The following is a 12,419-nucleotide window of genomic DNA, read 5'->3' on the forward strand; positions in this document are numbered from 1 at the left end:
TTGAGAATTTAGGATTCTGCCCCCTGACCATTCTTGGGTCACCTTTCTTTCTGCTGGACGGCCTGGTGGTCATACCCTCCAGGTGGCTGCCTGGTACAAAGTGAACCAACTAGAGAGTTCAAAGTGATTCCTGGTTTAGTCACCAGCATTCTTTTGTCGGCATCATGTGGCCCTAGATCAGGGGTTGGCACACTACACGCGTAGTGTGTGGGATAAATCTGGCCTGTGAGCTAAGAGTGGTTTTTACATTTTTTAAGAGTTGTAAAAATCAAATAAAGAGAATACAGTTGGCCCCCTTTGCATCCACGGGTTCAACCACATGTGATCGAAAACATGTGAAAAAATTTTTAGAAGGCAAAACTTCCCACACTGGGTATTATTTACATAGCATTTATGTTATATTAGGTATTAAGTAATCTAGAGATGATTTAAAACATACAGGAGGATGTGTGTAGGTTATATGCAAATACTACATCATTTTATATAAGGGGCTTGAGCATCTGAAAATGTTGGTATCTGGGGAGTGGGGGAGGGGGGTCCTGCAAGCAATCCTGAGGGACAGGTTTGTATGTCATAGAGACCATGTCCTGAAAAACCAAAACTATCATCTGGCCCTTTATAGGAAAAGCTTGCAGAACTGTCTTAGCAGAAACTACTTGCTGAAGTTCCTCACGTGGCTTCCCCAAGCCAATGTCATGGTCATTCAGATCACAGTTAACAAAACTCACCCCTCCATATGCACACTGCAGGACCGTCCTAGCCAAGACACGTCTTCCACAGCCCACTGCAGAGAGGCCTGAGGCCCCCACCCCACATTCCCCAAGATCACCAATCTCCCCCAACACAGAGGCCACCTCGAATGTCCTCAATTCCCTCCCAAGCTTGTGGGAGCCCCTCAGACCAGGGAATGTAAGTTGCATGCCGGTATCCTAGACGCAAGGATCAAGAAGCACTTAACCCCCTGGTGAGGAAATGAAAAATGATAGGATCCCAGACTGGGAGCCAGACCACCTCGCTTCTCTCTCCACCTGGGTCGCTGACTGGTTGATTTGACCACAGTGCTGTCCTTTCTTTTCTCTGAGCCTCCTGCAATATCCACTTCCTGAAAGGAGAGGTGGGAGAGGGAGACTGGCCACAGGCCTGTCTGTTAATGTCTTGTTCAAGTATTAATAGGGGCAGGGGGCTTCTCATAGCATCTGGGAAGGTGTCCTCCATGCCGGGACTTCTCACTCACCCTCAGCCTCACATAAAGCCACCTTCTGACTACCGCTCTGCATGCAGGACTCATTGTCTACACTGGCCTTTCTCTTACCCTACCCGATGCTTGGCAATACTGATTCATGGTGGCCCTTCCTGACTCTGAGAGGGGAGGAGAGACACAGAGGGGAAGGTGAGGGTGGAAGGGGGACCAGACCCACTCCACTCACCTCCAGCTCCCGGAGCTGGGTCATCCTAGACCCAGGGTCCACGGAGAGTAAGGGAGGAGGCAGGAGGCCATGAGGGGAGTCTCGGGGCAGGTAGGGCCTGGGGGCCTCTGCCTCTTTCAGGGCTCTCCAAACGGGGTTGGAGAAGCCATTACATTGGGAATGCAGGAAGAAAAATTTAGAATTTCTACTTACATTTACTTTTTTTTAACCAGTGAGCAAAACAAATGAAACTTAACTGACATCAGGTATATAGAATAATGGGAGTTCACAGGTAAATTTTCTACCTAGGTTGGGGATGTTTTTTCAGAAAGTGGGCGCTGATAAAGAAGTGTCATAAAAGATGTTTAGACATGTTTCAGATAAATAAAAGGTGCACATGAAGATTTGAGAAGTGATTGGGAACCAGAGTTGGGGATGATGGAAGCCGGCATTGATTCTCAAGGTCATGACCTTTGGGGGGTAGGCAGTGGGAAAGAAGGGTTTTTGCCCAGGAAGTCACTAAGGGGTGTGGCTTCCAGAAAGGGCCTAGGTCCTCCACCCCTGCCCCCCAGTGCCTTAACTCCATGTGACAGAGAGGCTTGCTGTGCTTAGATGCTCAGTCATGTCCCACTCTTTTCAACCCCATGGACTGTAGCCCGCCAAGCTCCAATGTCCATGCGGATTCTCCAGGCAAGAATACTGGAGTGGGTTGCCGTGCCCTTTTCCAGGGGATCTTCCCAACCCAGGAATTGAACCCAGGTCTCCCGCATTGCAGGTGGATTCTTTACCGTCTGAGCCACCAGAGAAGCCCATTCAGGAGGCAGGGTGGTGTTATCTAGCTCCCACAGAAAACCCTAATAAGGTCCAAGTTCTCTATGATTCCCTGTTCCTGATCTCACGGAAACCAGGGGACCCACCTCCTACGGGTGAGGGCCTCTATCCCAAGTAAGAATGAAGCATAACAGCCAGCTCGTGAGGATCAGAATGTTCTAGGCATCCTTCCCTCTTGGTAGGAGTAGTGAGAGGAGAGTTACGGGATAGAATCAGTACGGCCGCCAATTACCAAGTTAGCTTTAGGGATTAGCACACGCTCTGGGTTGAGTGACACTGATCACTGCAAAGTTCCCCACACAGTTCGGCTCAAACAGGACACAGAAGGGTCTCAAAGGCAGGGGGAGCTGGGGTCACCAGACTGGATGCTGTTTGCCAGAGGTTGGCAGTTTGGAGGGTGTGTTTGCAGGCGGAGGCTGACATCTGGGCTGTTCACCCAAAGAACACTATGCCCGAGGCCTGTGCGTGGGGGGGTGGGGTCCCAGTGGACCCATTTATTAACTCACAGCATTGTTGTCTCAGCCTCATTCTGAGAGAGCAGCCCCCGAGAGGTCAGCCACCCCACCAGTCTAGTCTGGTGGCAGAGGTGGGGGCGTTGGAGAGAACGTTGTCTGTCTCCATGGTAAATGGAAGTTGGGTCCTGGGAAGCGCTGTGATGCCCATGCCATCATGGTGCCCCCACTTCGCAGGGGGGAAGGGGCACCAGGTCCAGTCCTGGTAGCAATGGAGGTGACTTCTGAGTTCCCCAAGCCCAGAGCAGAGTGTTCCAGTTAGCAGAAGTGGGGGAGGGGAGGAAAGAGCTTCTGGGTTGTCCGTTTCCTTCCAAGGTCAAATGAGTGATGTCACCGATTGCTAGGCAAGTTTTCCATGTGCCCCTTCCCCTCCTTTTTGGCAGAACCAACTATTTCTGTAGCAAAATGTTCACAAATGCCACCAGTCATTGGACAGATTTGCTGCCTTGGAAAAGGTGGGTGGTGTCGCAAGTTACTGAACAGATTTCTCTTTTGGGCTTTCTTCCTGGGTCTCACTGCCCTTGTTGCTGTTGTCTGCAGTTACCGAGGTTGGGCTCACCTGCCTTGAGACACGGAGGCTGGCACTCCTTATGGTCAAGGAAGACGACAGGGAGGTCAGTAGTGGCAGGCTGAACCAGGAAGAGCTCTCATACTTGACTGGGTCCTGGCTGAGGCACTCTGGCTCAGGTTTCGGGGACCTGAGTAAAGACATACTTAACCCTCTGGTTGAGGTGTTGCTGGTTCTCTCCTGGGACTTCATTGAGTGATGCTTCGGCCTCTGTGAGGACATGGAGGACACCATGGGTGTCTTTTTAGACATTAGTTTTTCAAAGGGATCTGGGGCAACGTACTCCTGGAGGGACCACCACTGGTGGAGTGGGTGGACTGGAATCGGCAGGAAGGTGAGGACGCTGAGGAAGATGACCCAGCCCAGGCTGTTCTGCGGGTAGAGATGTTTTACTTCCTTGTTCTGGGGGCAGAGAGAGAGGAGACCAGGGTGGGAGGAAGAGGCAGCGGTGGTGGGGTCTCAGTCCACATGATGCTGGGGATCAGGGGCTGGCAAGCTGGTCAAAGGGTCCCTGGGGACCATACAAGCCCAGACTTGGGGTCCTGTGGGGCGTCCTCTGACAAGGAGTACCCAAGGTGGGAGAGGGAGGCCAGGGTGGGGCAGTCTTACCCCACTGGTGTTCCAGGCAGTGTAGTAGAGGTGTGTCCCCTGGAAGAGCTGCATGAAGCAGATGGTGAGGAGGGCCAGCAGCCCCGGCAAGGTCACGTAGCACCACAGGAATGAGGAGAAGGGCCACAGAGGGCGGCCCATCTCACTGAACATTTCTTCCCTGAACCTGGGGTGGGGGCAACGGTCAGGGACGTCTGGAAGGGAGCCCTCCTCTGGCTGCCGGGGCCTGGGGTCCTTAGGAGGGTGGGCTTTCCAGGCGTCTGGTTCTCGCACAAGTTCTCAACATTTAAGAGCTGCCAAGTCCTGCCAGGCCCTCCTTGGGGTTGGCTCTTCCATCTAGTCTCCCCATGGGAAACACCCCCCACCCCCAATCCTGGGGGAAAGCATCGCTCCCAGCCTTTTGTCTTCAGCGTAGCCCATGTGGCCAATGGCAGGGTCCCTGAGTCCCCTGGATCCTGACTGCTTGTCCCATTAGGGCCCCCCAGCCCCAGATTCCCTCAGGTCACTCCCTCCTGTACCCCTGCACCCTCAGCCAGACCTCCCTGCTGTGGGAAGGACTGAGGGACCAGACCAGGCCCCCAACTCTCCTCAGAGACCCAGGGTGGGGGGAGGGTTCCCTGGCTGGGCAGACCCCGGGGGCTTGGGCATTCACCTCCCAGCTCCGTAGATCCAGGCCAGGGCCACGTTCTGGAAGACCACGGTGATGACGAGGGACAGTGGGACCACGAGGTCATCAAACAAGTACATTATGTAGCTGCCAGCACGACTGGTGAAGATGAGGCTGCCCAGAAAACCTCCCAAGCAGACGATCGCTAAGGCAGGGGCAGGTTTGGCCACACTTGAGGTCTATGTGCAGGGCTGGGTTCAGGGGTCAAAGTGAGCCCTGGAGACTGGGGGTGGCTGGATAAGGAGGGGCCAAAGGCAAGGCTGTCACTGGGGTGAGAATCCACAGTACCTGTGAGTATCCTGGGATAATCCCTGAAGATGGAGATGGAGTTCTGGAGGGGAAAGACAATGCCTTCCAAGAGCCTCATCAAGTTGCTCAAGCCTGTGATGAGCAGGGCCATGAAGAAGAGGATGGCCCAGAAAGAGGAGCCAGGGAACAACGAGACGACTTGGGAGAAGGCTGCGAGTGCCAGGCCGGGGCCCTGCATGAACTGTGGGGGAGAAGGGCTCTGAGGCAGTGGTGGGTCTGGATGCAGGGACGGAAATGGTGCAGTGATCGATTAGCAATGTCTGCCTTGGGTGGAAGAAAGAGGCCAGAGTGGTGATGAATGGTTCGAGTGCCCTTCTTGGTTTCAGGAGCCATTTGAGCTAAACCTCTTGAGGCCTCGGTTTCCATCTCTAATACATGGGGATCCTGAGGTCAATGTGAGAATTAGAGGGACAGTTTCCCCAGAGGCCTGGGCACATATGAAATGGTGGTGGAAAAGTGATCATAATGGTTACCTAGAAGATGATTGAGTGGCCCCCCACCCCGGCCAAGGACCCTAAGAAATGCAGCTCTCTAGGTCCTCTGGGGCTGTTAAGGACTCCAACTCCCTTCCTGTTCCCAAACACGCACCATTTCCTTCTGCACCTTGATGCTGCAGGATGGGGATAAGTGGACGACCTGTTGCCGGAGACGGCCCGGGAGACTGTTGATCCATTTTATGTAGTCCAGGGTGGGCAGCAGCAGGATGTCTTTTGGGGGCTTGGCATTCTGAGGCAGCACCCCCTCGTCTATCAGTTGCGTCAGCTTTGAGATGCTCCTGAAGCGGGGAGAGAGGAAAGGAAAGGTGGTGGAGAGCTGACTGCAGACCAGGGATGTCAAGGACTGAAGAGGAAAGTAAGCAGCCCAAGATGAGTGCAGCTGAGTAACAAGGGCAGGGACCAGAAGCTAACCACATGGACTTGGGGCCAGTTGGCCTGGGGATCCCACCTAAGAGGCAGGAGATGTTGTATTTGCAGTAGCTAATTCCTCAGTGTTATGAATTGTGTGTCCCCGTCTCCCAGATTCATCCAGTGGAAGTCCTAACCCCCGACTACCTCAGAAAGGGACCTTATTTAGAAATAAGACTGTCGTGGAGGTAATTAAAGATGAGGTTGTATTGTAGTGGCGGGGGTCTCTAATCCATTGTGACTGGTATCTTTCTGTAACAAGAGGTAATTTGCACACACACACACACACACACAAAACACACACAACATGGAGAAGAACACCATGTGAGAATGCCAGTGAGATCTACAAGACAAGAACACCAGAGATTGCCGGCAAATCCCCAGAAGAGGCATGGGACAAATTCTTCCTTACAGCCTGAGGGAGGACACAGCCCTGCCAACGCATGGAGCTCAGACTTCTGGCCTCCAAAGCTGTGAGACATTTCTGTTGTTTTAGCCACCCAGTTTGTGGAACTTTGTTATGGCAGCCCCAGAAAATGAATACACTCAGGATTTTCTCTCTTTGGATCTTAGTTTGGAGTGCTGGGTTCATCAGGCCCGTTCACAATACATTTTCCTCAACCAGCAGAGCAGAGTGTGTTTGATCTTTTTTCTCCTTCATTTTTTAAAAAAAAAACTATTTATTTTATTGGCTGTGTCAAGTCTTAGTTGCAGTACATGGACCCTTCCATTGGGGCCCATAGGCTTAGCTGCCCCGTAGCCTGGGATCAAACCTGAGTCCCCTGCATTGGAAGGCAAACTCTCAACCACTGAACCACCAGAGTGGACCACCACTGGACCTCCTTCATTTTTGAACTTCACTCTTTTCTCTGTTTCTATAGTGGCTCACGTTCATGTGTTTCAAATATGGATTTTACTTTGTGGAAAAAATATGTTGTTTTGTGTGTCATTACTGAAGTGTTGTTGTGCTATAAACAGCATTCTGTTCCTTACTTTTTCTTTTTTTTTTTTTTGCTGATAGCTATATGTTGCTGAATGTACATCAAGTTTATTGCTCCTGACTGCTGAATTGTACTGCATAATACTTATTTACATTCCAAGTAGTATGTCTCCAACTTCTTGTTTTTCTTTTCAAGATTGTTTTGACTAATATACATCCTGTGCATTTCCATATACATTTTAAAGTGATCTTGTCGGTTCTATGGTAAAGTTTGCTGGGATGTGAACTGCCATTTCACTTGGCAGTTTGGGGAGAACTTATATCCTAACATCAATGATTCTTCAAATCCATGAACATAACATAGCTCTTCACTTATTTAGGTCTTTCTCTCAGCAATGCCTTGTAATTTTCAGTATGGAGATCTTGCACATCCTCTGTTAAGTTTAGCCTTAGTATTTGATGGGTTTCGATGCTAATGTAAATGGTTTTGCTTTTTTAAATTCTAATTTAACTGCTGTTTGCTGTTAGCGTGTAGAAAAATTTGTTTTTGTATGGTGACTTTTGTCCTTGTGACTTTCCTAAATGCACTTATTTATTTTAGTTTTTTTTTTTTTTTGGAGATTCTTTTAGGTTTTCTAAATACACACTTATGCCACTTGTGAATAAAGACAGTTTTAGTTCTTTCTATGCTCTACTCTTTTTATATTCCTTTTTTGCCTTCTTTCACTGCTAGGAAATTCACTATAATATTGAAGAGATGTGATGAAAAGAGATACCCTTGTCTTGTTTTTAATATTAGAGGAAAATGTTCAATAATTAACCATTAAGAATGACACTGGACTTCCCTGGCAGTGGTTGAGTTTCCGCCTGTCAATGCGGGGGGCGTGGGTTGGATCCCTGGCCCGGGAGGAATCCACATGCCGCAGGACAGCTGAGCCCGTGCTCCGCGACTACTGAGCCTGTGGTCTAGAGCCCGCGAACCTCCACTCCTGAGCCCAGGCGCCCTGGGGCCTGCGCTCCGCAACAGGAGAAGCCACTGCAATGAGAAGCCCAGCGCAGCTGGAGAGTAGCTCCTGCTCGCTACAACCAAAGAAGTGTGCAGCAGAGAAGACCCAGTGCAGTCATAAATGAAACAAAACAAATGTTTTAAAGAAAGGATGATGGTAACTGTTTTTCTGTTGTTGATATCCTTGACACAATGGTTTTCAGTGGAGGGTGATAACCCCATCTTTTTCCCCAGGGACATTTAACAACGTCTGGAGACAGTTTTGGTTGTCACAACTGAAGCAGGGGAGGGCACTGATATTTGGAATCTAGTGGGTTTGACGTATATCTCTTATTATTTTGTTTTTGATGATTACGCTAGAGCTGTGCTGTCTACAGTGGCCACTAACGAGATGTGGCTTGAGTACTTGAAATATGGCTAATACAACTGAGAAACTGAATTTTAAATTTTATTTAATTTTAATTAATTTAAACTAAAGAAGCTAGGTTATTCAGTTATTGGAAAACCAGCAATTATGTTCAGAACAGCTTAGATAGGTGAAATTACTTTTTCATCTGTGTACTTTTATGAAATCTAAATACAAACTGGGTATTTCCCTTCAGCCTCAAGAATTTCCTTTAGTATTCTCTTGGTATAGATTTAGTTCTTTAAATCTTCTTGGGTCCACTGCACTTCAATAACTGTATAGCAAAGTATGACTTTTATTTTATCCACTAAAAAAATGCTGCTACTGTACAAATATGGACTTTTGCATCCTTCAATATCTTAACTGGAAGAAAAATTCCACTTTGAGGCTTTAAAAAATCCCAGTGCCTGAATGCACTCCAGACCAAGTAAATGAGAATTTCTGCAGGGGGGTGGGGGCACACAGACACAAGTATTTTCTAAGGCTTCCCAAATGATTCCAATGCACAGCCTGGGCCACAACCACTGACTGTGGCTCAGAATGCTCTACCGGTCCTCTCTGTGAGTTAAACAATTGATTCTGAAAACTTCTTTACACCATTTGCCGGTTATAGAAACCTTTGGACAGTCATGGAATCTACCTGACCCAGGGGTTGAACCTGGGTCTCCTGCATGGCAGACGGATTCTTTACCGTCCAAGCCACCAGGGAAGCCCAATCTTTGGACAGTCATGTATCTGAGACTCTTTTCTTGCCTACAAAGTGATGGATATTAGACTATTTTACTATTTCCTTCTAGCTGTTTTTCTGTGAGAGTAATGTGATACTATTTTTGTTGTTGTTGTTGTTATTGGAGAGGTTTGAGTTTGAAGGTCCATGAGGCTGGGGGACTGCTGAAGTAGAGGAAGGGGGACCTCTTTTTGAATCTGCAAGGCTGCGACTACTCACTGCTTGACACAGGCGTGTCCACTGGTGGTGGTCCAGAAACCCAGCACTATAAAGATGATGGACGTAGTCAGCAATGAAGTCCCCAGGTTGATCAGGGTCACCAAAGAGGCCACCTGGGCATAGTTGTCACCTCCAGCCTTGTAGGAGAATAAGATGATGGTGCCCATGCCCAGGCCCAGGGAATAGAGCACGTGGCCTCCTGCTTGACGCCACAGGTCCAGCGAGGCCCAGGCAGAGAACTGTCGATCGGGGTGGTGGGCGAGAGGAGTTTGGGAATGGGTTCAGAGTGCAGAACCACCAGTGGGCTGGCGGAGGGGGCAGGCTGGGGTGGAAACAGGAGGGACAAGAGGTATGCAGGAGACAGAAGGAGAGAAGATGCAGGGGAAGAAAACGCAGAGAAGGAGAGGGAGGGTGAAGGTTTGGAGTGCCCAGCCTCACCTCTGTGGTCACCATACGTCTGAGGCTGGTGGTTGCACCTTCCAAGAAGAGACCTCGGATGAGGAAGCAGAGGAGGATGACGTAGGGAAGGAATACTGAGAAAATCAGCATCTGGTCAGAGAGGTCAGGACAGAGAGCTGAAGTCAGGAGATGTGGGCAGGAGGGGAGCATAGGACAGAGAGGCAAGCATTAGCCAGCAGGAGCAGAGAGTGAGGCGAGCAGCGTTAATGTGGCCAGGATGTGACAAGAGGGAGCTACAGGAGGATTATTCTAAGGAGACAACAATGTTGTTTGGGGGAAAAAAAAAAATCCACCAATCAGGTGGAGGCCCCAGGCAAAGACAGCTTTTAAATGGTAGTGCAGTTGTTGTTTAGTTGCAACGTCTTGTCCAGCTCTTTTGTGACCCCATGGACTGTAATCCTCCAGGCTCCTCTGTCCATGGGATTTCCCAGGCAAAAATACTGGAGTGGGTTGCCATTTCATCCTCCAGGGGATCTTCCTGACCCAGGGATGCACTGCAAGTAGATTCTTTACCACACTGGGGAAGCCCTGTGGTGCAGTTGGATACTATCAATTCATGGGCTTTGGTTTTTCTGGCCTATTTTTGAGTTTAGGGACAAGAACTGCAAAGGGGAGAGGAGCCAGTGAGGCTGAAGACTGGATGTAACACCTTCACAGCTGAAGGGGAAAAGAAGAAATGGAGAAGAGACTTTGTGAGAAAATAATATGCTTAATAATTTTTTTTTTTTTTTTGCTCAGAGATTGATGAGGGAAACTCACCTCCCTGCCACCGTGTGCTCTACTAAGCCTTTAGTAAAACCCACTTTTGTGTGACTGGCTTATTTTGAAGGCTGTAAAGACATGGTGAGCTGGGCTTCCAGGGATGCCTGGCATGAAAGTTGATTGCTTGCATAGATACAGCGGTTAGAAGGTACAGGTAATGTTAACCAAGATAATCTGCCATTACTTTTCCACAGAAGGAGAATATCCAGGTGCCAAGGGGGTGGGTTGGAAATAAGGATTGGAATAAAGTAATCTAAATGAGAAACTTTGAAGTCAGTGCCGATCGGCTCCTTTAGGGGTTAACGGGCACTGTCGAGACTCAGGAAGGTGGGCTCAGGGGCGGCCAGGCTCAGGGCGTGAGGGCGTGGTCTGATCTACAAGGCTGTCTGCAGGTCCCCACATGCAGTGACATGCAGATGAGAGATGAAGAGGGAGTTGGGTCAGTCTGAGGTGCTCTTCTGTGCCACGGATGGGAGATGAGCGGTTGTCTTTGAGAGGAGCAGCGACAACTGCTGAGGGCAAGTGCAGTGTCTTCCTTAGGACCCCTGATAGAGTGGCTGCGTGGTCACCTCTGAGCTTACCCTCTGGGCGGGTGGCGGGGGGCGGGTCATGAGGATTGGAAAAGAGAAGTCAGCAGGAAGGAGTTGGATGGTGTGGGGGCAGGGAGCCTGAGGACCTTTGGACCTGGCAAAAGTGAAGGGGTAGTGAGATCGGCGATCAGAGCGGCTTACCTGCACTGAAATCTTTAGCCCCACCATCATGATTAAGAAGAGGAGGAACCAGACTGTGAAGATGCCCAGAGTGAGGTTCAGGACGAGGGTCTCGACCTCTTCTCCCATGTGGTTTGAGGCATTCAGGGTGGTGTGGTACCAGAAGTACTGGTGGGCTACAGTCTGAAGGCAAGAAAGGTCTGGGGGAAGCCAGTCACTCAGGCACCACCTCACCTGGTGGCTGCCCCTGCTTGTCACTGCCTCCCTCTGGCTCTCACTCCCTGCCTCCTGCTCCCCAGTGCCCCTGCCTCCCTGGGCTCTGCGGGCCCCCTCTCTCCCCCTCCTCACCGGTGACGTTGATGTTCCTCACCAGCGGGCGCTCGTCCCATGGCAGGGGATAACTGAAGGAGTTGCTGAGATAGGAGAGGCTCCAGGTGATGATAATGCTGTTATACAAGCTCACCAAGACGCACACCTGGGGGTGGACACAGTGGGCCTGAAGGGGGGCGGGCTGGGTGGACATAGGGAACCTGGAGACCGTAAGGGGGCTGCTGGGATGCCCCTGGCTGGGCCCTCACTCACCAGTACGCTGGCGTAGCCAATGCCGCCCAGCCAGGGGACAAGCTGCTTCCAAACCTGGATGCTGTCCATGCGCAGACATTTCCCCATGATCATCTCCATGTACATGAGGGGAACCCCGAAAAAGAGGAGCATGAAGAAGTACATCAGGATAAAGTTGCCTGAAGAAGAGAGCCAGGAGCTGGGCTCAGACAGCCAGGAGTCCTGGCCCCCCTCCTCTTAATCTCCAGTCATCTCCTCCCCCAAATCCTCGGCGCCTGGGTGCCCAGTCCTAAAACTCCTTCTTTAAACTCAGGATCCAGGTCCCTGACCTTACCTCCTCCATTCAGATGACACAGGTAAGGGAACCGCCATATGCTGCTGAGACCAATGGAGAAGGCAACCTGGATCAAGATGTTCTCAGCTCTTTTAGTCTGAGCAAAGTAGTTTTGGGTCTTGGTTGCCAGGATCTCCTTGGCTGTGAGCTTCCAGGATGGTGTTGAGGAAGTGTGGCGTTCTTTGGGGGACTCTTCCTCTGATATTTCTTCAAGGAACTCCATGACTTTCTTCTTACAGGCCCACTAACTCCTGAGGGAATCTTGGGGTCACCAAGCAGAGCAGACTTTAAGGAACCTGTCTCAAGATACCAGACTGTAAAACCCCATGACAGAAAAGGTTTTAGAGGGCTTTCCTGGTGGCTCAGTGGTAAAGAATCTGCCTGCCAATGCAGGAGACACAGGTTCAATCCCTGGTCAGGGAAGATCCCACATGCCTTCTGAGCAACTAAGCCCGTGTGCCACAGATATTGAGCCTGTGCTCTACAGT

The 12,419-nt window shown here is 50.2% G+C and overlaps 1 protein-coding gene across 1 annotated transcript; it reads right to left on the reverse strand.

Moving 5' to 3' along the window:
- Positions 1-3,221: 3,221 nt before the first annotated feature.
- On the reverse strand, positions 3,222-12,154 carry LOC122692789 (orphan sodium- and chloride-dependent neurotransmitter transporter NTT5-like). The gene is made up of 11 exons (XM_043900615.1): positions 11,932-12,154; positions 11,619-11,776; positions 11,385-11,511; positions 11,058-11,236; positions 9,544-9,654; positions 9,106-9,344; positions 5,491-5,677; positions 4,882-5,083; positions 4,579-4,738; positions 3,927-4,092; positions 3,222-3,719 (listed from the first exon to the last, which is right to left on the reverse strand). The coding sequence occupies exons 1-11, from the start codon at positions 12,152-12,154 to the stop codon at positions 3,222-3,224; spliced, it is 2,250 nt and encodes a 749-aa protein (XP_043756550.1).
- Positions 12,155-12,419: the final 265 nt, after the last annotated feature.

The sequence above is a fragment of the Cervus elaphus genome, chromosome 4 (genome assembly GCF_910594005.1).
Source record: "Cervus elaphus chromosome 4, mCerEla1.1, whole genome shotgun sequence".
In the NCBI taxonomy this organism is placed as follows: domain Eukaryota; kingdom Metazoa; phylum Chordata; class Mammalia; order Artiodactyla; family Cervidae; genus Cervus; species Cervus elaphus.

Bases quoted from the DNA above. Each gene is read 5' to 3' on its own strand.
- LOC122692789 (XM_043900615.1), bottom strand. From the start codon at position 12,154: ATGGAGTTCCTTGAAGAAATATCAGAGGAAGAGTCCCCCAAAGAACGC. The intron at 9,655-11,057 runs GTAAGCCGCTCT...CTCTCTGACCAG, and splicing joins GGCTAAAGATTTCAGTGCAG to ATGCTGATTTTCTCAGTATT. The intron at 4,739-4,881 runs GTACTGTGGATT...CCCCTGCCTTAG, and splicing joins TTATCCCAGGATACTCACAG to CGATCGTCTGCTTGGGAGGT.